Genomic DNA, 25,731 nt, shown 5'->3' with positions numbered 1-25,731 from the left:
ATTAGAAATCACACAGGGCTTTAGTTTCAATGCATGCAAGATTCCTTCCACGAAGGAGAAGCTATTCAGATTTAGTGAGCAGGAGTCTGCATCAATATTAAGATGAGAACTGTGCTCATTCCCTAAGAGTCATTTCAGATTTGGAAGGTGCTCAGGGATAAGTGGTTTAATCAGTCTCCATGAATATGATTCTCAGCAATACAAATGGGCTCTGAAAGATCCTTTTCATATCAGTGGTTTGTGTAAATGGCCATCTAGGCAATAATTCAAAGAAGGTTGGCAACACTTCAGTCCCATCAAGCTGTATCCAATGCTGCATCCAAGTAGAACAGACTTCCTCTTGTGCAATGGGACTTCCTTGCCTCCTGTGCACCCACAAAATCTGCTTGGGAGGACTGAGAAATACTCTGGGACAGAATTTGGAAGAATGGGGGAACTGCAGAGAGAAGGAGAAGAAAATCAAGTCCTGGTATGTGAGAGGAAATCCAATGGTTTCTATCCATTGAAATAAGTAAAACAAATTACCGTAGTTACATGAGTAAGTCTGATTGATTTTAATGGGATTTCTATGAATTGGGGCTATAAATTATTGAAGGCACTTGTTATCAGATCCTATTTAAAGACATCATGGGAGACTCAATAGAGAAAAGTCCAGTTGCACCTTAGAGACCAACTAAGTTTTTTCTTGGTAGAAGTTTTCGTATATGCACACAAAAGCTTATACCAACAACAAACTTAATTGGTCTCTAAGGTGCTACTGGACATTTTTTATATTTTTTTATATATTTCGACAGCACGGCTACCTACCTGAATCTAGAGAAAAGTCCTTAGATATAGAAATTCTGAGCAAATAACATTACTTACCTACTTTAAGTCTTGATTTCTTCTGTTCTCTTTTATGTCAGCAGTTCTCTTGCATTCCAAGAAAAGAACCTCTTGTGTGAAAAAAGATTGCGGAATTTGTATTGAACTTTATATCACCCTACACTAAAGTGTTGCGCCATTTACTGTACATTTTCCATTCATAATCTCTTCTCTGTTTTTGTTTATTATCTTCATTAATAGGAGAATGAGAGCAATTGCTGGTAAGGATTGGCCCAAAAATCCTTCTTCAGCAAAGGTGAGGAGAAATTTTAAAGCTCTCCAATGGCATCTAATAGCGTTGATTCCATTTATGTTACACGGAGGAAAACAATTTTGGATTATTTCAGGAGTTTGAAGGAGATGGAGAATAACTGAAAATGACTCCTCTTCTTATGTGGCTTTACCATCACCTGAGCAACATTGCTGGCGACAACCTGCAATACTTGCTAACAGCGCAGTCCTGTGCAAACTTCCATGGGAATAAGTCCCATTGAGGCTAATGGATCATATTTTCATGCTCAGGCACAGTGAGCCCGCCTCCTGGTGCCTCACACCATGTATAAAGATACACAGAGCTACATTCATGGATCCAAAAAAAGGCCACAACTTTATTGATTACAGATGTAGGTGATTTGTCTCAGGCTCTGGGTGATTTTCAACTTGGTCAGCCTGTCTGCTTCCTGCTTCCTAGGACATCCATTCCAGGAAAAGATTGCCCTATGGTTTCCATCAAATAGAAGCAGCCCATGGAAATTGCCTTGGGGAGTGCTATGGTCCTCAGCCCCCATCTGGATTTATGGACAGAAACACCTCCCCTAGGATCCTTTTAATGGGATACCCCAATTCCTGGAAGGGGAAGTTAAAGCAATACCCTCCCCTTATGAGTAATTACTATGAACCTAACCACTCAAGTTGTAATGATTGCTGTGAGGGTGGCAAAAACCACAAGAACAACCAATTTGCCTAGAGATAAAATTTCTTTCTAGCCCCAAATACAGCAACCAAAAAATTACATAGCAAAGTCATTAAGAAAATAATAAACAAGAGGGGAAAAATAAACCACAGAAATGAGGGTGGGAGACCAAAAGGGTGACTGTAGTGCCAAGGGAGAAGGCGGGTCCCTTTTTATCCTGAAGGAGAGGACCCAAGTGGAAACTGGCACAAAGTTTCCACCTGACTCTGCTCCCCCCTGCTGCCACCTCCTAAAGTCCATCCACAATTGGCCAGTTATTGTGGGTGGGTAAATTTGGATTTCCCCATAGAAGAAAGGGGGAGACTATATTCTGTCAATCTGGGGGTCTTTAATGGTCCAGCACTGGCAGCCATTTAATGTCACCCACCAGCAAGGTGAGAGGAATCTCTGAGTTGACATGTGCAGGATTGCATGTGAGGCATGAAAAATGGTATACCTGAAATATGATGATATTATGTGTTTAAGCCCTGCATTTGACCCAGTGGCTTAGCAATTGGTTTTTTGCTTTTGTGCTGGAGGATATGAGACTTCATTGTCACTTTGATTGTAGCCCAGTCTAATTTTACTAAATGAGATTAGAGTTACGATGCTGATACTATATGTAATTATAGTGAAAACACTTCTGGAACAGAAATTGCACAAGTGGAGACCTGCTACATTTCATGGAAATTCGGGGTGGTGCCCTCCTCCACAGCACATTGCTGGTTCACTAGAAATATGGTTCAGGAAGAGTTGATTTTCATCATACAGTCTCTGGCTGCTTCTTATATGTACAAATATGCTTCATTACAACAACAGTAGCAGTTTCCATTCTCCTTCTGTTTTATCCTCACAACAACCTGGTAGGTTGACCTAAGAGATTGTGATGGGTCAAAGTCATCCAGTAAAGTTAATCACTCACCAGGAATTTCAACCCAAGCATCCCTGGTCCTAGCTTAACCAAAGGGTGAAGAACCTAGGGATGGGGCCCTCCAGAAGTTGCTGGACTACAACTCCCATGATCATTTAGCCATGATGGCTAGGACTGGTGGGAAATAGAGTCCAACAATATCTAGAAGGCCGCAGGATCACCAGCCCTGCTCTAACCATTGTACCACTCTGATTCTCCAAACCTGTTCCTGCCTGTGAGTATTAATAGCAATCCTAGTTTCCGGTTTGGCTCCAGACTTGGAGGGCAGATAGAACAGATAGAACAGTGCCCCCCCCCCAAAAAACCCACATTATCAGGTATGGCTTAAAAGAAGTAATGCTCATTACTTATCTAAAGAAGGCCTTCATGAGACTATTGAGTCCAGGGTCTAAAATTATCCAAGTTCACCCATTGCAGGGTCTCATTGAAAACCACAATTGAACCGTTACTAGTACAGTACTATGTGTTTTGGTTTCTGACAGGCCCAAGTGAGTGTGCCATGATGAGTTTGTATCTTTTCCTTCCTGTGTTTCCGAGACTGAAATAGTAAACTCTCCAGGGCGGGTCCTGGGCTGCCTTCCCTGTTTGGAACATTCCAAGCACGTTGTTGGCACTCAATTACTGCTTAATGGGGTAATAACACCCAGGAGTGCTCCAGCTAGGGCAAGGTGTGGGACCAGGCATAAGCAAGCCTTAATTGCACCTTGTTTATCTTGGCCAATCCATTTCTTGCACACCTCTTTCTACAGGCAGCAAATCTTCTCATTGGCAGGCTTTTCTTTCCCAAATGATATCTTTGTTTCTTGCTCAAATTGCTTGGCTTAATTCGTCATCATAATGCTTGCTTACTGTGTGGCTTACGCTTGTGCAGGTTAGACTTCATATGGTTGTGTCTAGCATTCCAGCTGAGAGAGAGAGAGAGAACTAGGAGAAAGAGAGAGAACTAGGAGAAAGGGTGGGAGAAGGATAAAGCACAAACTCTGCTGTTTTTCCCATTGTTTGTTCCCACCCAGGAGCAGAGGAAAAGACGGACACAAGCTGGCAACACGGCAAGCAGTTCTGTTGCTAGTGTGTCTACTATGTTTTTGAAATCTAATGTGTCTAACGTATTTCTAAAATCTTGCTTAATATAAAGTCCAAAATAGACATTACACATCTACAAAGAAACAGAATCTCAAGTGCTAGACATGATGTATTGCAGGCACCCCCAAACTTCGGCCCTCCAGATGTTTTGGACTACAATTCCCATCTTTCCCGACCACTGGTCCTGTTAGCTAGGGATCATGGGAGTTGTAGGCCAAAACATCTGGAGGGCCGCAGTTTGGGGGTGCCTGGGCTATTAAGCACATTTGCTGCATTGATTTATTTACATGGGAAAGAATTCTGGGTGGACAATTCCCCACTGAAACCAATGCTACCATTTGGTTGGTTTTATGGCACCTTTGAAGACTAACACATTTATGACAAACACAAGCTTTCATGGACTCTAGTCTATTTCATCAGATGCATCTGATAAAAGAAACATCTGATAAAGTAGAATGTAGTCTGCAAAAGCTCATAACATCATAAATTTGATAGTCTTTAAGGTGCTACAAAACTGCTATATTTGCTGCAACAGATGAACACAGCTACACCTCTGGAAACTTGCTGGTTTGTACTTATTCTCTTAATTACATCCAGTGAAGATTACTTCCAGTGTGCTTCATTCCTCATAAAAGACTTATTCCATTGGGTTTGGTTCGGTCAAATGTGATTGAACATTCTGCTGATCACATGATTTTCTAAGGGACCGTAAATGCTGGATATGGGCATCCTGTTGATAACTCATGATGAACTTTATCTTCAGTGAGACTTCAAGGAGGAAAATTGATCTTCTTCTTCCACTGTAGGATGACGACTGCAGTGAATATTGGCCTTATTTCAGAGATGGGTCATTTTCTTGCACCAGAGAGAATAATCCAGTTCGCGATGCTTCTGGCAAGCAGCATAGCAATAAATGCACAATGTGTCTACAGAAGTTGTGAGTATGATGAAATATATTTGCTTTTTAATTAAATTGAGCCTCTGTGTCTGCAACAAAGTAAAACTGTATCCATTGTTTCCTGCAGCAAAAATGGAGGTACAATGAATTCTGTTGGAAAGGAACAACCACAAAATGGAAAAAACGAGGTGAAACAAAGCTTTATCCAAATTTTTATCTGACCATTTACATTCTGCATTTCTTACCCATGGTGACCAAGAATGAGAGGAATCAGTTTCACTCCAAACAGGTTCCAACTCTGTTGATCCAAGGTTTTGAACATGCACAGTTTAGCCTCTTGTTCCATATGCAAAAAGTCATGTGTGTGGTAGAGTACCGCATTATGCACAGAATGAGGAAGTCCTCCCTCATGTTCCACAGGTACCTCTTTATGCAGCACATTGTTAAATTATGGAACTCACTGCCACAGGAGGCAACAATGGCCACCAACTTGGATGGCTTTAAAAGAGGATTAGACAAATACAAGGAGGAAAAGCCATGATAGCTATGCTGTGATTCCATGATCAGAGGCAGCCATGCTCCTGAACAGCTGTTGCTGGAAATCACTGGATGGGAGAGTGCTCTTTTGCTTGGGTCCTACTTGTGGGTTTCCCAGAGGCAACTTATTGGCCACTGTGAGAACAGGATGCTGGAGCAGAGGGGCCATTGGCCTGATCCAGCATGTTATCGTTATGTTCTTATATTGACCTGCATTATCTCTGCCCGAATCATAGAAACTACATTTGCCTGTAATGTCATTTAAAAAAATTGTGTTCAGCATTTCAGTCATTGGATAAGCTTTTAATGATTTCATTAAAAACTAGAAAGCAGTAGACTTCAAGGTTATATTTCAGGCCTAGCCAAATTCATATCTGCATTAATTGATAATGTTCATCCCTGGATAACATTTTTAGTCCATAAAGAGGTCATCTTAATATACGTAATGTTTAAAATACTATATCACATTTGAGGGCAATGTCCATTTTAGAAATTATTTTTTAATCTGTAAACTGCCTTGAGTCAGGTATAAATGATGATGATCATGATAAAGTTTTATATTGACTATAATGGAATGTGAATTATGCCCACACTGTAATTAAACATGTTGGGGAAAGTGAGAGACAGAACTTTTCAGATCAGCTGCGTCCAGATAAATTGCATACTTAGAATCTACGTTTCAATGACTCATAAAGAAGAAATAGTTCAAGGAGACTTTAATGAAAGGTCCTATACCCATCTAATTGAACAATCAAACAAAATAGTAAAGAACCTTCCAGATAAAAGTTGGTTATTGCAGAAACTTTTTTTAAAGAAGAAGAGTTTGGATTTGATATCCCGCTTTATCACTTCCCAAAGGAGTCTCAAAGCGGCTAACATTTTCCTTTCCCTTCCTCCTCCACAACAAACACTCTGTGAGGTGAGTGGGGCTGAGAGACTTCAAAGAAGTGTGACTAGCCCAAGGTCACCCAGCAGCTACATGTGGAGGAGCGGAGACGCAAACCCGGTTCCCCAGATTACAAGTCTACCGCTCTTAACCACTACACCACACATCCTCATAGATTTATTTTATTTATTTATTCACTCACTCACTTTACCCTTGTTCCATCATGTGGATCCAGCTAGGAGAGGATACGGGTTGTTGGTGCACATGTTCACATCATTCTTTTGCCTTCATTAACGCTAAAGAGAATCTATAAGAAAGGTTTTCCGCTGGTGAGATGTCTAAGCAACACCAGTTCATGAAATAGTATTGAGGAATCAAGGGCAGGCCCTTTCTTGCCAGCATTCCAGCCACCTTTGTTGGCTTTATTCACTATTGATTGAAAGCATGTTGCAACTTTTTAAAAGTTTTCATCATGCTCCATAGCAATTGATACAGGGACCTGAGTATTCTCTGAATTGTTCTAGTGCAGTTGTCTGCCTGTGATCTGGTAAGGTGTTGACAGTATTTTAAGCACATTGTTGGGAAAAGTGGGGGAGATCGCTTTTATCATCCAGATCAATTGCATGCTTTGAATATCCCTGCTAAAGAATGATAATTAGGCTGGCCATAGAGGGCAACACCCAACAAATGTTTCTAAGACAGAGGCACTCAGGATTCCTTTGACTAACACCTCAGTCAGACACAAGGCAATGGGTGACATGGTTCACCCTGTCACACCCTGACACCATCTGTGTCTGTGTGATGCATTCACTGTGAATGATGATCCTCCAGAGTTTTCAAAAATCAGACCAGCAAAGCAAACCATGTTCTTTCTCTGCAGAGGAATGATGGATGTGATGAATATCGATCAGAGATGGGACCCAGTGGAGAACTCACTTGCACCCGTGAGAATGCTCCAGTGCGGGATGCAACTGGCTACACATACAACAACAAGTGTATCATGTGCTCAGAGAAATTGTGAGTGCTCTAACTCAAAGATGAAATGATGTGCTGTTGTGAATAGCAGACTTTGGCATGTACTCTCCAAAGTTTATGGGCAGTCATTGAACACAACAAGTGACCTAATACAGTAGTTATCAGAAGAAATGCCTTGTGTTTAATGTATATGGTTTATGTAATGTTAGCTACTTAGGCCAGGGTTTTATCCCTAGGGCCACATTCCTCAGCGGGCAGCCTTCTGGGGGGCCACATGCCAGTGGTGGGTGCAACAGCTGGTGTGACTTTTTCCATAAGCTGCTGACCAGCCATGCAAAGTCGGAGGTTTTCACATATATTGTTTTCCATCCAGGCAAGCAAGGGACATTAGAACACTTTGAGGATGCCTTCCAGCCAGCCAAAACCTCTTGAGGAGGATGCACATTTGAAGAAGGTGTATTTGTCCTTCCTACCTTCACTAAATTTGCATTATAAAAAATTGGCCAGCCAGCATGACCAATGGTCAAGGATGTTGAGCACCATAGTCCAGTAGCATATGGAGGGTGACAGGTCCCCCCACCCAGGATCTAGGGAGTACCAGGTTGGGATAAGTTGCTATATACCAGGTGTGGGAAACTTTTGTCCTTCCAGGTGTTGCTGAAGTACAACTCCCTTCATTCCTGACCAGGCTGGCTGGGGCTGAGGGGAGCTGTAGTTCAACAACACCTGGAAGGCCAAAGGTTCCACATTTCTGATATATTAAAACAAAGCAGCTGCTCACTTCTTTGTACATGGGTTTGGGTTTTTTCTCTCCTTATGTTTTCATTTTTGTTTTACTATCTTGGTTTTCTTTTCTTCTTTCATTCTTCTCCCGAATGTTCAAGTTCTAACAAGTGTTTGAACACAAGAACCCCAGTTTCCAATTCCTGTTACTCACGTTCTTCTACATTCCATGCCTCTTAGCAAAAAAGAAGTCCGAGAAGGCAGGATCGTTGGAGGAGGAAGAGGAGGCGGTGGTGGTGCCGTGGGTACTTATGCGAACAAAATCGCTCAAGGGAATTTCAACCCAGGGAACAGCAATGAGGTGAGGAAAAATGTCAGGCAAGCTGCTACCTGACCACTACTTTCCTACTCAAGAAAAAGGGATGCTTTATCCTGTCTCTGATACTGTGCTGTAATGCCCATAGTCTAGAAAGCATGATTGGGTAGAGAGGTCACATTCTCATAGCAAATCAGAAACATGAACATAAAACATCCAGGCTGAGCTCAGTCCAAAGGCTTTAACAGCCTGGGATAACATAGTAGAAAGCAACACACAAGCCACAGTCCTGTGTGGCGTGGGAGTTGCCTGATAGGTATTGGTAGATCAGAGATAGGAAGACAGCAAATCCATGATTGCAACATGTCATAGAGACGGCTCAATCACAGAGAGGTCTCCGGTGTTAAAGAAGAATGCCATGAGATGGAGAATGAAGGAAGCTAGAAATTTCTAGGGTACCATCTAGGCTGCAGTGCCAGTTCTGAGCACCCAGCCAGCTTTCTTCAAAGGCCAATTCCTGGCTCACCGGGCCTCAGAGTTAGTTCCTTGGTTTGAGCAACTTGTTGCTGATCTGAGGAGAATACTGCCTAAGCCCCCACTTCCCCTGAGTGCTGCCTTAGATCTAGCCCAGCTTTCATAATATTACTTACAAATTAAATAGCCAAACAAGTCAAAACTATACTTCCTTTAAGGAAAGCCATTACTAGAACAATAAAAAGTCAATGGAGGGAATAGCTATAAACCAAACTAGTAAAAACATCCTACAGAGATAACCACACAAGCAATGAAAACTTGCTTTCACGCATGGCATGTTGGCATTTAGGTTCTAATATGCCAAATATGTGGGCCCTAGTCCAGCTTTAGTCACACAAAACTAGTGGCCTTTGTTGGGGATGTAGAGCAAGAGATGCTTCTGGACAATTCGGTAATGTAGTAGCTGGGCTCTGATCTGGCTCACATCCAATCATGAATGGGGTGGGGAGCTTATGCATGTTGAACTTATCCCTAATCATACCCATCAACAATTCATATAGACCAACCAGAGATATGATTAGGGTGGCCATGCATCTTGCTTTAAAGAGGACAACTCTCTATTTGAAGTGCTAACAGAGGATAGCCCTCTATTTGAAGGAGTCCTCTGTTTGAAGGGCTGTCTGGTCCAAGCCTGGTTTAAGGATGAAGAACCCTAAGGGAAAGCAGCAGAGACCTTGAAGTTACCACCAACAGTTAGCAGCAGCTCACCTGTTCACAGCCTTCATCACTATGGTGAGATGTATTTTCATTTGAATTTGCATTAGCCAGCCTGTCTAAATTTGCATTCATACATCTAAATCAGTACATGCTAATTTTATGCATATCTTTGTCATATTTTGGGGTGATGCATAAGTGGCCACCCCAGAGAGGTGGCTTGAATTGTAAATAAACAGTTCTCATATTTTTAATATAAGGCTTTCATGATTTGACTAAGATCAGCAGCTGTTTAAGAATGAAAAGAAAAGATGCAATCTCTCCTCATGATTTTCAATGGGAAGACCATTCATTAACCTAGCTCTGCTGTAAAAAAAACCAACAACAACTCCTTTGTCTCAGGATAAAACTTTCTATTTTGCAGCCAACAGGTTTTTTCAACATGTTAAGACATGTAAGAAAATCCTTTTGAATTCACCAGGGCTTGCTTGTGATTAAACAAGGTTAGGCTTGTGTGTTGTGAAGCTTGAATGGTGGCCCAGAGATTATAGCTGTGAAGCCCTTCCACATGGTTAGGGTACTCTGTGCTACATTAGTCCTGTTCAGACATTCAAACTCCTGTGTAAAGAAACATGGAAGTGGGGCCACACTCCATAGGCCCACCTCTGACATTACATGCTCTGAGTAGTGACACATGTATAATGCAGATATCTGCAGAGGAGGGGAGGGCTTTGTGTATTCAGCTTTACATACACACACACCCCTTCTGCAGATGTTCGTGCTGCATTCACAGATGCCAGAGGGGTTACCTGGTGTGCATGATGTCAGTGGCAGGGTTTCTCAGCATGTTGCTGAGATTAAGAAAATAGTTCTTCCATTGCATTGCATGCATTACACATCACTAGTCTCCACGCTCTTTTCTTGTGCTAGCTGCTTTCAATATGGGAGGATTGCCTACAGTTTCAGGGGTGGGGGTGCAATGCAGTGGCGTTGCTTGGAAGCGTCCACAGATGCAGCTGCCCCGGGAGCAAAATTCTTAGGGGTGCAAAATTTCAACACCCAGTGCTGCCTCAATACAATTGCACGCTTCCATCACTGGGCTCCATTGAAAATGGCTTCTCCAGGAAGTGACCTCTCCAGAGAATGGAACGACTCTTATCTCTGCAGCTGTGATCTCCCGAGGGACACAGATGCCGTTAGGTCAGTGGTTTTCAACCAGTGTGCCCCGGCACCCTGAGCAGGGCCGTCTCTACATAGACCCCCGGTGGCGCAGTGCACCATGGCGGTGGGCTGGTAAGCTGGGCGCCGGCCTGGTAAGGAGCCGCGCGGAAACCAATTGCACCCTGCGAGGGCGGGGCGGGCGGCGGAGCGATCTCCGCCCCTCAGCACCAGGGCGCGCGATCTGCTCAAGACGGCCCTGACCCTGAGGTGCCTTGAATGATGGTCAGGGTGCCATGGGTAACACTGGCCTCTGTCCCCATTCCCTCCCCTCCCTCCTCTGATGCCCTCTTGCATCTCTGCCTCCCAAAGGCTTGTGTGGCTATTTGTTGCAGCAGGCCTGGCTACAAGCTCCACAGGCAAATGATGCTTTTTGGGCTCGTTGGGGTGTGTGCTTCCCAGACCCCTGTGGGGCAGTGTGAGGAGGCACCTCTCTTTGGGGCAGGGTGGACAGCTTGGACAGCTCAGAGACCAGGGGTGACAACCCTGGCTGCCCAGAGGACTCCCAAGCAGAGGGGAGAGGAGAGGAGACTGAGGGAACACTCTACACAGGAAGGGGTTCAAAAAGTGGTGAGGGGCTGCTGGCTGTGTAGGCAAGGGGGTGACATAACTGGGCTCCTGAGCCCCACACGGGGTGCCGCAGAAAGAATGTAGTTGGTCAAGGGAGCCATGGGCCCCAAAAGGTTGAAAACCTCTGTGTTAGGTAGTTGAATGTGCATGTGTACTCAATCCATTTTGCTCCCTCCCACCCCCTGCTCCATGCTGCCCCGAGCTCTGGCAACCCACGCTATGCCACTGGTGCAGTGCCAAAATCTCTGATGATGCAGGTTCTAATCAAAGCAGTTCCAGCAAGGTGGTTTCAAATGCCGTGCCTCCTCTGGTCCAAAGAATCACACACTGTGCCTCTTTTTGTCTTGCACCAATTCGTTCAAGTTTGACAAATTCTGATGGTCCAAAAGCTTGACCCTCTTCCTGTTTTAAAGAATGCATCATTATTTTGTAACACCCAAATTACAAGACATTCAAGCATAATGACCCCCATTTTCAAAGCATTGTGTTGCATCTCATTGTCATCCTCGTCTGTCACTCAAATGTAGGAATGTAAGAAGATATCATTTCCTATTCTGCTCTGTATGGTCACATGCAGCATTGCTTCTGTCTTGCTGCAGTTTGTCTGTCACCAAATACTACAGTATTTGTATCACTGTCCACTGTGGTAAAGTTATGTAATTTACGTAAATTACATGGTCATTGCATAATTCCACACCCTTCATTTTGATATGAAGGAAACACAATGCAAATGGAGGTGAAACCTAATCATTTGTGCACTGAAAGCAACAACATCAGCGAATACTGATAGTATTTCCTGGGTGGAATTCTGTTCATATGTGGATGAGTAAATGAACATCAGCAATTTACATTTCTCTTTTCATTTCCAACTGAATTTTCTAACATCTCTAGTCAAAGGTCTGTCTCTTTCTCTGATGAGGGCTTGATCTTTTGCCTTCCACAATGAACTATACACAGCATTGAGGCAGTGGAGAATAAACTTTACGACAGTTGTTTCTAGTGTGATCACTATCGTGGGATAGCCAGAATGTGTGCATATTTTGGTTTTACACAGTCTTTTTTCTCTTCTCACAAACTCTTGCTGAGCCGGAGCTGGCTGTTCTGGTAATATTTTTAAAGAAAGGCTCAGTGACAGAAATTGCCACAAGCATTACAGTATCAAATAAAATGATGGGAACCGGAGAGCAAAACAATCAAACACAGTATTAATCCTAAACCAGAGGTTAGGTACTGATGGGGACACCAGTCCACTTATTGTCTGTCCTGGGTGAGGCAGACAAATCTGAGGAAAGATGCAGCAATGCTGAACCACGAGAAGTGTCTGGAACAATCAATGTACTCAGGAATGTGCTTTATCAAAAAGTGAGATGCATCCCAGCTCAATACATTCTGTGACAAAGTGATCAGGCAGGCTTGGCAGCTGGGCCTGGTGAGCTGCCTGTCAAGTTGGAGGGCCCTCCTCTTCAATCAAATCTAGAAAGGGATTGCTGGGGGGGGGGGAGAAAAAGCACAGCTTCACTGGTAGTTGGGACTTGCCTGCTGGGAGAGAAGATAGCCTGAGAGAATGGGAGGTTGGGGTGGGGTGGGGTGGGGGGAAGGAGAGGGAGAGGGAGAAGCTAAGCTAGGAGATTCCTTCTAAACCTTTCCTTGTCGCAATGGATCTAACCCACTTAAATGATTCTAATGATGGGAATAAGGTAGTTAGAAATGGTAACAAATCTGTTTCTATTGGACTTGAGTTTAAGTACTGTACACTATCTCAGCCCTTGTTTTCCATTAGTACCATTAGAAAGTGTTGTGCCTTCATATTGCAGAAACTTTTTCTTGTGTCCTTCCCTATGACCTTTGACCCAGCCTATTTTGTTCTGATTTATATGAGTTTAAGGGTGCACAGATTTTGATGGGGAGAACCTCCAAGATCACCACTCTCTTGATGGAAAAGAGTAGATCTCGTCCGCACAAACCATGGTCTCTATTTTGTGAACAAGAAAAGAAGCCACCCTCTTATCAAACTTGCTTCTTCTCCATTGACAGAAAAACTGCAATCCATATGGAAAAAATGATGTAAATAATCCTTGCCCCGCAGAGTATCAGATTGCATCGGGGGATTACAGATCATATACCAATTGTGGAGGGTGAGTATGCTTGACATGCAAAGATCTGTGTGATAGCAGTTAGGATGCCAAAGTGGGAATTTATCAATGCTTTGCCACAATGAGGTAGTTGGGTTGCAAATGTCTGACCAAATATTCAGTGACCCTGGGTATGACCTGCTGGTTTCTTTAGGGACAACGACTTACCTATATGAAGTGTGGAATCATCAGTCTGTTGCTAATACTCAGCTCTGCCTTTTCTTGGAAGAGATCCAGGAATTTCAGTTCTAAATGAGTGTCTGAAGGCTGTGGTGGCGTAAATGAAGTTGGACAGGTTTAGAATGGATCCACAAAAGCGATACATATAGATGTGTTCTTCCTTTGCCACTGAGCCAAGTCTTTATTGAGCTCCTGGACCTGAGCTTAATGTTGAAGGCTCAAATAGCACAGCAGTTAGGACCACATTCTATCTGGCAGTAAAATTTCTTGTAGAGATGAGACAGGTCAAATTTAATATAATCATAGAATTGGAGGGGATCCAGAGGGTCATCTAGTCCAACCACCCTGCAATGCAGGAATCTTAACTAAAGCATCCATGACAGATGGCCATCCAACCTCTGCTTAAAAACCTCCATGAAGGAGAGTCCACTGCTTTCCTAGGAAGTCTGTTCCACTGTCAAACAGTTCTTACTGTCAGGATGTTCTTCCTGGTGTTTAGTCAGAATCTCCTTCTAACTTGAATCCATTGGTTCAGGTCCTAGCCTCCAGAGCAGGAGAAAACAAACTTGCTCCATCTTCCATGTGACAGCCCTTGAGATATTTGAAGAACCATGCTTCTGTAATTTGTGACCCTAATTGGCTTTGGATGTGGTCCAAACATGGTTTCTTTTAAACCTATACTTCTAACCATGAGATGTAGAAACATTCATTTTAAACTAGTAACCTTGCAGCAAGAAAGAATTGTTGGATCAAAGAAAATGCCATGTCATCCATGCAAGAAAATGCCATGTCAGATCCCACAGGAGAGAAGGGCAAGGAAGACCAAGTTCAACAGGCAGCAAGGAATATTTGGCGTTCTGAAAAATATGCCAGCTTTTTTAATGTAGCAGGTGCTGGATGAGATTGTGCAAGAATGTCCCAAAACAGATCTAACAGAAATTTCAGGTGTCTGTTCGTAGGATCGATTCCAGAGAGCTAGCAATGGAAGGAGACATTTGAGGTTAATGCAAACAGACTGGAATATCTGGGGTGGAAAAGGAGTAGAAAGTGAGATTGAGAAGGGAAGTGAGATTAGGAGCATAGCAAATGTCACAGCGGCATTATAAAAACCTATGAAGTATTCACAATTGGGAGTAACAGCTATAGTCTGGTTATACTGTCAGAATGGATATTGCATAGTGGAAATGGTATAGAAAGAGTAAGTAAAATGATAAAGAGTAAAACATGTCAACAAAGGTTTCAAAAGAAATTGAGGCTTTTTAGTTCAGAAAAGGATAAGAGAAATTATTTTGCGTCTCTCAGAATAGTTGATCTTTCAGTTACATTAATGGGCTGTCAGTTCTACACAAACAAAAGGAAGCGCTTTGCTTCTTCCTGCGACGCCTAGTAATTAAGTTGTTGAATTTGTTGCCACCGGATGTTGTGACGGCTACTGACACTTATATTTTTTTAAGGGTTAGAAAAACTTATGTGACTTTTCTTCTAGGACAGGACAGTCATCATACTACAATGAAAATTGTAGGAAAGGGCCCTTCCGCAATAGGCAGAAGAAAATTGCTGTTGTGGACAAGAAGGTAAAAATCACTTCCTAATACAGTATTATTGGTTACATTACTTACTAGATTTATATACCACCTTTTCTCTTAGGAGCTCAAGGCAGTGTGTATGGTTCTGCCCCTTCTCAATGTAGCCCCACAACAACCCCATGAAGAATCTTAGGCTAAGTGATTATGACTGGCCAAAGTCATCCAACAAGCTTCAAAGCTGAGGGGGGATTTGATCCCTGGCCTCCTTGGTCCTAGTGCGATCCTCTAACCACTACTCCGCAACAACAGAATAAATCCTTGTCACAAAGCAGTAGTGGCTATGTGGGCACTACAGTAGGGACAGAAGATTATGGTGTCCCGTGCTTGTACTGTTGCTAAATAAAACTGGTCTATGTGCCCAAGTACAAAATATGCTGTGAGGAGTGGTTCTGCATTTAATGCATCACCCACAGCCTGGCTGTGGTACTGCATGCTCTGGTAAATTCCAGACTGGATTATTGCAGTGCATTCTATGTGGAGCCGACCTTGAAGCCGACCTTGGACACTTCAATTGGTCCAAAATGCAGTTGCCAGATTTCTGACTGCGTTCCATTTAGAACTCATATAACCCAGGGAGCCAGTGTGGTGTAGTGGTTAAGAGCGGTAGACTCCTAATCTGGGGAACCGGGTTCGCGTCTCAGCTCCTCCACATGCAGCTGCTGGGTGACCTTGGGATAGTCACACTTCTCTGAAGTCTCTCAGCCCCACCTACCTCACAGGGTGTTTGTTGTGCGAGAGGAAGGGAAAGGAGAATGTTAGCTGCTTTGAGACTTCTTCCGGTAGTGATAAAGCGGGACATCAAATCCAAACCCCTGTTTTAAAACAGCAACAATGGTTACCACTTCATTTCTAGGCCCGATTCAAGGTGCTCATGTAATGTTTAAAGTTCTAAATGACTTTGGCCCCAAATATCCAAAATACTGCCTCCTTTCCTACACCCTTATTAGGTGTAGGGGCCTCACACCTAAGCAAAGAGGCCCTCTTGAGAGCTCCACTTACTTCAGAAGTTTGGGGTGGTGGTGGTGGTGGTGGTCTGGGAGAGGGCATTCTCTGTACAGCCCAAAAGTTGTGGAATTCCCTCCCCACAGAGGTGTTTCTCTCTTCTTCACTATATATTTTTCAGTGAATGTTCCAGATACACGTCTATACCTTGGTCTTTGAAAACTTATATTTTCAAATATATATATTTTAGAACCCACTAAAATTTGTTTTAAATTGTTATTAATGCTGTACTTTATTCTTCTGTAGCCCACCCCAGGACCTTCAGGTGAAGGGCAGGTAATAAATATAATGCTGTTGTTGTTGATGATGATGATGATATGTGAACTTCAGTGTTTGTGTTGTAAGCCAAAAATGGCTTATCTTCTGACTTACGCCAATAAAACTCAGAGACAAGAGGAGTTAGGAGCCCATTGTTGTTGTTTATTGCAAAGCAATAGGTTACAGTCGAATCTTTTCGCAAAACTGCAACCCCGCCCAAGGGTCCGGGCAGGGGTATTTATAAGTTTCAAACAAAGCATTTCAATTTCCACCAATCATATACATCATTACCTCATTTCATGTTTAATACACATGTGCAATAAGCATTGCTGACTAAGCTTTGATTCCCACTGTGATCAGTTACAATGTGTTAATACGCATGTTGGGAACCTGTGTTACTTTGGCTTACAACATTTGTATATACTGTACAGTATTTGTGTATTTATACATGACACGTCTAATGTTTCAATTCCCATATATATATATTTCATATGCAGTATATATTTTAGAACCCACTAAAATTTGTTTTAAATTGTCTTTAATGCTGTACTTTATTTTTCTGCAGCCCACGCCAGGACCTTCAGGTGAAGGGCAGGTAATAAATATAAGGATGCTGTTGTTGTTGTTGATGATGATGATGATAAGTGAAGTTCAGTGTTTGTATATATTTGGGTATTTATACATCACGCTTCTAATGTTTCAATTCCCACAGTGGCTTGGAATTAAAAGCCAGCTGATTCAGTATGAAGCCAATGCTCCTGGGTCTTTGACTGTAACCTCTACTGAATCTGGAAATTTCAGTGTTTTCTGAGGTCAAGCCTTTTGAATTCTTTGTAGAAAGGATACACATAAATGTATATTTCTCCTTGCATCGTGCTATATGCAAATAGCTATATGAGTTTCTTTCTTGTACAGCAGGGGCCAGCAACCTTTTTCAGCCGTAGGCTGGTCCACCGCCCCTCAGACCATGTGGTGGGTTGGACTATATTTTTTTGGGGGGGGGAGGATTGAACGAATTCCTATGCCCCACAAATAACCCAGAGATGCATTTTAAATAAAAGCACACATTCTACTCATGTAAAAACACCAGGCAGGCCCCCACAAATAACCCAGAGATGCATTTTAAATAAAAGGATACATTCTATTCATGTATAAACATGCTGATTCCTGGACTGTCTGTGGGCCAGATTGAGAAGGTGATTGAGCCGCATCCGGCCCACGGGCCTTAGCTTGCCTGTCCCTGTTGTACAGTATATGTAGAAAAACCAAACTCACGTTTGTTCTGCTCGTCTGCTCATAATTACTCACGTACCTTCGGGCCTGCACATATAAACACACCTCCATAAATATTAGGAAAGTATGTTAATTTGTTGGAATGAGACATTGCCCTCTAGTGACTGGAAACAAACAGAACAGTTACATCAGCTACTGTTTAATAGATCCCTTGTTACAAGGAAGGGCTCCTGCGGCTGTTCCTAAATATATGGTTGTGTAAATGAAAAGAACAGATGGATGAGCCTTTCATGCAGTATGCTCACATATGTATACCCTCACAGTGATCAACCCAGGTATTGTTTTTATTATTATTATGCCGTAGATGAACAGGAAGGGTGATCTCTTATAACAGAACTGATCCCTCATTCTGACAAACTGACTCAGGAATGCACAGGGTGCTCTTCGATGAGGTGGCAGGTAGATTGGTTGATTCTCCTGCCTTGTGCAAGGAACCTGTTTAATAACAACAACAACAACAACAACAACAACAACAACAATAAAAATATTATTTATACCCTACCCATCTGACTGGGTTTCCCCAGCCACTCTGGGCGGCTCCCAACAGAATATTAAAAACACGATAAAACATCTAACATTAAAAACTTCCCTAAACAGGGCTGCCTTCAGATGTTCTAGAACAGTGTTTCCCAACCTTGTGCCTCCAGCTGTTTTTGGACTACAACTCCCATCATCCCTAGCTAGCAAGACCAGTGGTCAGGAATTATGGGAATTGTAGTCCGAAAACAGCTGGAGGCACAAGGTTGGGAAACACTGTTCTAGAATACCTTGCATGTGTCCTTTTATGGAGCAGGTCTTAGCTAGCTGGCACTACACATCAGATTAGATCCAGCTTTTTCTTTTCTTTTTTGCTGTTTGTACAGTGCAGGACTTATATTCAGTTTCTTTCTGTATTGTTTGTTGTACCCATCCCTTTGGGGGTGATGGTATGGAGGGATTATCCAAGTGAAGGCTATCAAAGAAGCCCAAAAATTATTGAGAATAAATTTGACCATGAAACACGTCACTGTAAGAGCTGTGAGCCGATGGAACAATTGTTGTTGTTGTTGTTGTTGTTGTTGTTGTTGTTGTTGTTTGTACCCCACCCATCTGACTAGGTTACCCCAGCCACTCTGAGCGGCTTCCAACATATATAAAGACATAATAAAACATTAAACATTAAAAAGCCTCCCTAGATGTATTCTGTAAGTCCTAAAACATTTATGATTAAGTAAGTTACCTTATAGTATGTTATCTAATTTACTTATATCTGTTTTCTCCATCCAGCTGGACTGTGATCAAATTCTAGCTGATATAAAGAAGGAAGCGACTTCGTGCAATGCTCTGTGGTCTCCTGTTTGTGGCACTGATGAGAAAACATATAGCAATAAATGTTTCCTGTGTTCCGCAATTGTGTGAGTATTAGCAGTTGCTCTGGGGGCATTGCAAATGCACTCTGACTTCATTGTGGGATCCTAATTGTGTTTACTTCAAAGCAAGCTACCCAACATCTTGGTGATTTTCCAATGACATACACAGAGATCAACAAGATCCCAATTAAAGGAATGACAGATAATTCAGGATAATGGCAATGCTTATAGGGATGCCATCTTTGTCATTGTTCGTTGGAAACTCTAGCCGTGTTTAATGATCACCTAGCCAAGAATTAAGATAGGATATAATTCATAATGGGATGAATGGATGAGGGTGTGTGTGAAAGAAAGGTAGAGAATTCCTCATAGTCCTAACACACCTTGAAAGACCTGTCTTCAAAAAACAGTGAGGCCAAACTATGACAGTATGAAATGCAACTGCCTCGTGGTCTGCATTCATTGATCACGATCTCATCATAAAAAGCATATATATCAGTAATCAGGTTCCCAAAGAGTGTCCAAAGTTGTTGTGTATAGATTCTACTTCCTCCACAAGAGCTGGTTCACACAACCATTATGAGGTGCATGTTAGTGGACATTTAAAAAGTCTACGCGTTCAGCTTTGACATGCTGAACTTATCACACAACATCCAGGATTTAGCTTTTGGAACTTGTTTTGTGATCTGTGTGTGTGTGATTTTTAAAACATTGGCAGTGTAGCCCAAAATTGAAACCTGCACTTACTAGCAATTGCTCGAGTGACCTGCCCTAGTCTGAGAATACTGTGTTTAGGGATTTCAGGCACCTTTCCTGAAATCAATTCTGTGATCCAGGGCAGCTGTTTACCAGCTCCATCTGGTACGCAGGCTGAGACCTTATCTGCCCATGGACTGTCTCGCCAGAGTGGTGCATGCTCTAGTTATCTCCCACTTGGACTACTGCAATGTGCTCTACGTGGGGCTACCTTTGAAGGTGACCCAGAAACTACAACTAATCCAGAATGCAGCAGCTAGACTGGTGACTGGGAGCGGCCGCCGAGACCACATAACACCAGTCTTGAAATACTTACATTGGCTCCCAGTATGTTTCTGAGCACAATTCAAAGTGTTGGTGCTGACCTTTAAAGTCCTAAACTGCCTTGGTCCAGTATACCCGAAGGAGCGTCTCCACCCCCATCGTTCCCCCCGGGCACTGAGGTCCAGTGCCGAGGGCCTTCTGGCAGTTCCCTCATTGCGAGAAGCCAAGTTACAGGGAACCAGGCAAAGGGCCTTCTCAGTAGTGGCACCCACCCTGTGGAACGCCCTCCCACCAGATGCCAAAGAGAAAAACTTTTAGAAGACACCTGAAGGCAGCCCTGTTTAGGGAAGCTTTTAATGTTTTACGGACTATTGTATTTTAATATTTTGTTGGAAGTTGCCCAGAGTGGCTGGGGAAACCCAGCCAGATGGGCGGGGTATATATTATTATTATTATTATTATTATTATTATTATTATTATTATTATTATACCCTTGATAGTCATGTGAAAAGATCCTCAAGCAGTTCTCTCAATACTTGGAAGCAGCATAGCAGTTAGGTAGCATGACACACTGAGTAATGCCGAGGATTGTTTTGCTTGTCATTTTGCTGATTTTAATGTTGTTCAATTATTGTTTGTATGCCACTGGAGGAGCAGCTGAAACACACAATAAATACAATATAGCGCATAATGCAACATAAAGCAGGGTGGGTGCAGTTTGGGGAGTGGGGCTTGGTGTGGTTAGATCTGGCACCAGCAGTCAGCCAGGCTGTGCCGTTGTTAAGGGTTCCATCTTCAATTCAAATATATCCTAAACCAGGCTTCCTGAACCTCGGCCCTCCAGATGCTCTGAGGCTACAATTCCCATCATCCCTGACCACTGGTCCTGTTAGCTAGGGATGATGGGAGTTGTAGGCCAAAAACATCTGGAGGGCTGAGGTTGAGGAAGCCTGTCCTAAACCAACAGTGTCTTACCCTGCTTTGGAATGCCTTGGCTGAGCCATCATGTGAATCCTCTCCCAAACATGACCATTTTGTACCTTCTGTCTATATCTTGTCTTATATCTGTTCTGTACACAGTCTACCATAAGTTGACCATAGGGTTTACTCACTTTAGAAGAGTGATAGGGGAGCACCATATAACATTTATTTTTCTATTTCTAGGAAAGCTGAAGATACCCTTACACTAAAGAATGAAGGTGAATGTCAAGCTGGTCATGTAAAGGTAAGACTCTGAATAGTTTGAGGGCAGGGCTAGCATTAATGATCTGTTGGCTCAAATGGAACTACTAAAGGAATGGTGTCTGACTAAGTGATTCTCAGAGTAAGCCCATTGAAATCAATGGAGTTAAGTTAGTCAAAACTAACTGGGTCCGTTCTGAGTATGACTTTGTCAGGTGCCACCTTAGGTTTCCAGATCTGCCAAATATCAGTTTATCATTGTTTCTTCCAAACTTTATCAAAATATAAGGTTAATCAGATATGGCAACCTGGGAGGTGATGGCTGAGTCCAGTTGTCTTCTCCAAGTGTCCATTCTAGTATTTTTGCTGCTGTTTCGTTAGGCTGACTGCAGTCAATACCCCCAAACCAGAGGGAAAGTCCTTTGCAAGAGGAGAAGCCAGGAGGTGTGTGGAACAGATGGCGAGACATACGGCAGTGAGTGCATGCTCTGTGACAGAATCCTGTGAGTAAACCAAGCCTACCATGCCCATAATAATATTGAAAGGCATACAGCTTTTTCATTAATTAAACCAGGGGTTCTCGTGCACTGAAGTGGCCAGCAGCGAAGGATCCTCTTAACTCTGCACACACATTCATAGCGGAACCATTCCATTTTTACTTTCAACAGAATTGTGGGGATTACAATGAACTCAAAGTGGGCTATTTTCATCAGAACTGTTGCATTTTCCAGGTGAAGGAAAATGTGTGGTGCTTCTTAAGGTATCCTGATTCGTAAAATATGTTTCTATGCAATGCTTAAAAAGGAGCTAAGAGAACCATCAGCAACAGATCTAATGGCAATGTTTATACTGAGACAGAAAACAAACTCTTTCTCAACCTTTGCAGCAGATTATATTCTGAATTATTTTTAGCATCACATCTAATCTGTGAAATGTTCTGTGACCTTACTATGAAGGCCTTTCTACCAGCGAAGTTATTAGGGCTGTATTTGTGTTCACACTAATCAATTCTCTCTCCCTTTTTTTAGAAAAACGAAATCTGAAATTGGTATAAAAAATATTGGACCATGCTCTAAGGTTTGTTCTGCTCTTACTATACATAGATTGACACTGGACACCAGAAAAGTTTATAATAGTAACTCTTCATCATCCCATTTATTGTAGCCATAAAACTGAAGAGGGGGGGAGAGGTTAGCAATTGTGTAAACTGTGAACTGGTCCTCTCAGCGCTGGGTCAGTTTCTGTCCTACCCCTTCCGCCCTTGTGTCAGGATTCTTGCTTTGACGCACACACCCCAGTTGATGTCATTTTGACACACCTGGGCCTTCAGATGTGTAACACCACCCTCTCACTATGACTCTCTTCCCAGATATAAAGGCGTTCAGGTTGCCAGAAAGCTTTAGGAAGAAAGCGTGACAAAGGTAAGAAGAAGCCAAAGTCACATGGCTATAATGAGGGAGATGAGGGCTATTACAACAACCGGACACTGCAGAAAAACCTGTAGCAATTTTTGGGTGACTCGCAGTCTAAGGAAGGAACCAGATGTACACCCAGTACATGCATGTCTCTAATCTCACAGTTGCTCAAATAATGGGAATGTAGAGTAAGGGCAGGCTGGCACAATAGAGGATTGGGAATGGTGGTGGTAATTATTATTATTATTATTATTATTATTATTATTATTATTTTATTTATACTCCGCCCTTCCCAGTCAAGACCGGGCTCAGGGCGGCTAACAACAAATAATATCAACACAAGTATAAAAATGATGAGGAGAGCTTAATCTTGTTGCAGTGGTTAAGAGACTGTCCAATCAAGAGGTTCTTGCCATGAACTCATTAGATGGCCTTAGGCATGCGAAACTCTCTTGGCTTCACTCCCTTTCACCCATTACTGTAGTACTACCCAGCAAATGTGGCGCCTGTATTAGTGTCAGCAGGAGAGCAGTGGCTTTGAAACTCCATGTTGCCATAATACAGAACAAGAAATTTCACGTTGGCTTTTTGTGATAGCTTGATCCAAAGCACCAAGTCTCCAACCACTTGTCTCTTTACTTAGGGGTAAGCCTCAGTCAAACATCATTTCAGATGCTACCTGAAGGAGCGTCTCCACCTCCATCACTCTGCCCAGACACTGAGGTCCAGCACCGAGGGCCTTCTGGCGGTTCCCTCGTTGCGAGAAGCCAAGTTGCAGGGAACTAGGCAGAGGGCCTTCTCGGTGGTGGCGCCTGCCCTGTGGAACGCCCTCCCAACAGATGTCAAAGAGGAAAACAACTACCAGACTTTTATAAGACATCTGAAGGCAGCCCTGTTCAGGGAGGCTTTTAATGTTTAATAGATTACTGTGTTTTATTTTTCTGTTGGAAGCCGCCCAGAGTGGCTGGGGAAACCCAGCCAGATGGGCGGGCTATAAATAAATTATTATTATTATTATTATTATTATTATTATTATTATTATTATTATTATTATTATTATTATTCCAGGACCAAATTTACAGAGTCAGAGAACCCAAGAACTCTGCTCAACATGCAAGAATTTAGGAACTTATGAGGGGGCTTCTTTTTCGACATACAGAAATGATGGCCACTTTGGAAATAACTGTGGCAGTTCCATGTGTCTCCCAGAGAATATCCCTCTCTCTGCAGACAATATTAGAAATTTATGTGTACTGATAACTGAAAATTTGCCATTTTATTGACTTTCAGATATCAAATTGATCCACCTCATCCAAGCCTTGCATTTTTGGTGTGTGTGTTTTTAGAGCCCCTAGGTTATCATAGTATTAAATATGTATTCCTATTGCCCCAGAGAATTTAGGGATGTGGCTTACTTTTAATTTTTACAAATAAATGTTAATTATTTTCTTAAACAAAATTTCTCTGCGAACAATTGTGAACTGTCAATATACTTTGCAGAAAAAAAAATTACTATTAGAAAATAATGCTGTGTAAAGTTCAAAGATCATTGGCATGTTTCAACCGGCAATGTTCAGCCTCTTGAAATTGTGAAACCTTTGCAAGACAGTCTGCTCCACAATGCAAGCAACAGATAGCATAGATTTCATATCAAAGTGATTTACCCAGTGCTTTTTTCTGGGGGTATGCAGGGATACCCCTAAACATTTTGTGAATCTTTGTACTTTTGTCATTTACTGTATTTATTTTTCCTGATTTGAACTATAAAATGGTGGTTTTCTTGAGTCAAAATGAGAGTACCCCTAAACATTTTTTTTAAAGGAAAAAAGCGCTGGATTTACCTAAGTACATACCTAGTAAAGTTTGTTATCCTAATAGTAAACTTCCTAAAGTTTTATTTAGAGAGATTTTGTCCTCTCAGAACCTCAGACTAAATTCATTCTGTTTTCCCCAGAGCAAGTGATGGAAGAATTGGCATTCAGAATCAAGGAAACTGCTGCATTCCCAAGTGTTGCAAAACCTGCCTTCATATTATATTCAAGGAGCCATCCCATGTCTATAGTACATGGGCAACAACTCTGCACTGCTGTGCATAGGGACAGGGTGACAGACCTTGATGACCCAGTCATCAGACGATCTCTTCCATTTGCTTCCTTATTGAGTTTCATTCTTCCCTCTTCCATGGACACTCCAGAACATTTTCTCACCTCCACCAATCTCATTGAGTTTCTTCAATAAATAAATAAATAAAACCTAAGATGATCTCTGCCAATCATTCCCTTTGGCCATGTTTAAGAATATATTGAATGTTAAGAACCTTCTTTTTGCCCTATATTTTCTCAGTAGGAACAACGGGTAAGTTAGTTGATGGATCTTCCAGTAGATTGACTTTTTAACCTTGATTTGATTCAAATTTTAGTGTGCTTAAACCCAATGAGGGTTTTACTTAACAAATAAAGAGATGCCCAGATCCCTTAATAGCATCCGTTAGCACACTAAAATCTTGAGTGGCCATATCTAATTATCAGGTGTCAGGGTTGTTGTGACTACTCTAGAGTAACGACTTTCCACATGCTTGTCTTTTAACAGTCTTTATTGGTGCACTCTATTTACAGTGTAACGAGCTGTTGGATGCATGTCTGCTCATTCCGATCCAGAATCCAGCACTGCCCCTTTGCGCGATTTCGACCAACATAATAGCCTCGGGACAGTGAATCTCCTCCCATTTCTCCTCCTCCTTAATTCCAGTGCCGGGGGAAAGGGTCTACGCTCCGTCTTTTCCCTGTCCCCCCTTTCCGCCTCTCTCTCTTCCCGCCTGTGGAGCAGGGGCTCTCCCATGCTGCCAGAGACCTGTCACTCTCTCTCCGCTTCCTGACTAGCCCCTTCAGACCCCGCGCTTTCATGGCTGCTTGGGGAGGAACTGCTCCTGATGAGAGGGGGAGGTTCTCTATACTCTCTCCCCCTTACATCCGGCATGATACCAACTACAGATACAGTATACTTTGTGACTTGAGTACTTCTCCATTTTTGTTTTTTTTACCCATAGCAAAAATCCAGACGTACCCGCCCCACAAGGTTGTTGTGAGGTCTAAGTAGGTACATTTATTCATATATGGCTTCTGCCAAGTCTTAAGTGTTAGTTGCAAAACACTTAACATTTGCAGGCATCTGAC

General features: G+C 42.5%; 1 protein-coding gene across 2 annotated transcripts in view; it reads left to right on the top strand.

The window, feature by feature from the left end:
• LOC118080482 (serine protease inhibitor Kazal-type 5) overlaps nt 1–24,815 on the top strand; it is a 30,996-nt gene extending 6,181 nt beyond the window's left edge. For both annotated transcript variants that reach the window (XM_035105785.3, XM_035105787.3), the window contains 15 exons: nt 1,066–1,120; nt 4,637–4,767; nt 4,856–4,916; nt 7,032–7,168; nt 8,090–8,210; nt 13,176–13,276; nt 14,940–15,027; nt 16,288–16,317; nt 16,865–16,894; nt 18,859–18,986; nt 21,126–21,186; nt 21,525–21,646; nt 22,172–22,220; nt 22,513–22,564; nt 24,513–24,815. In XM_035105785.3, coding sequence (XP_034961676.1) covers nt 1,066–1,120; nt 4,637–4,767; nt 4,856–4,916; nt 7,032–7,168; nt 8,090–8,210; nt 13,176–13,276; nt 14,940–15,027; nt 16,288–16,317; nt 16,865–16,894; nt 18,859–18,986; nt 21,126–21,186; nt 21,525–21,646; nt 22,172–22,220; nt 22,513–22,518 — 1,120 coding nt within the window. In that variant the 3' untranslated portion in view covers nt 22,519–22,564; nt 24,513–24,815. The remainder of the gene's footprint in view (nt 1–1,065; nt 1,121–4,636; nt 4,768–4,855; nt 4,917–7,031; nt 7,169–8,089; nt 8,211–13,175; nt 13,277–14,939; nt 15,028–16,287; nt 16,318–16,864; nt 16,895–18,858; nt 18,987–21,125; nt 21,187–21,524; nt 21,647–22,171; nt 22,221–22,512; nt 22,565–24,512) is intronic.
• Nucleotides 24,816–25,731: the final 916 nt, after the last annotated feature.

The sequence above is a fragment of the Zootoca vivipara genome, chromosome 2 (assembly GCF_965207765.1).
Source record: "Zootoca vivipara chromosome 2, rZooViv2.hap1.1, whole genome shotgun sequence".
NCBI lineage: Eukaryota > Metazoa > Chordata > Lepidosauria > Squamata > Lacertidae > Zootoca > Zootoca vivipara.
Note: the sequence above shows the minus strand (reverse complement) of the source record. Positions and strands in the feature narration are given on the sequence as shown.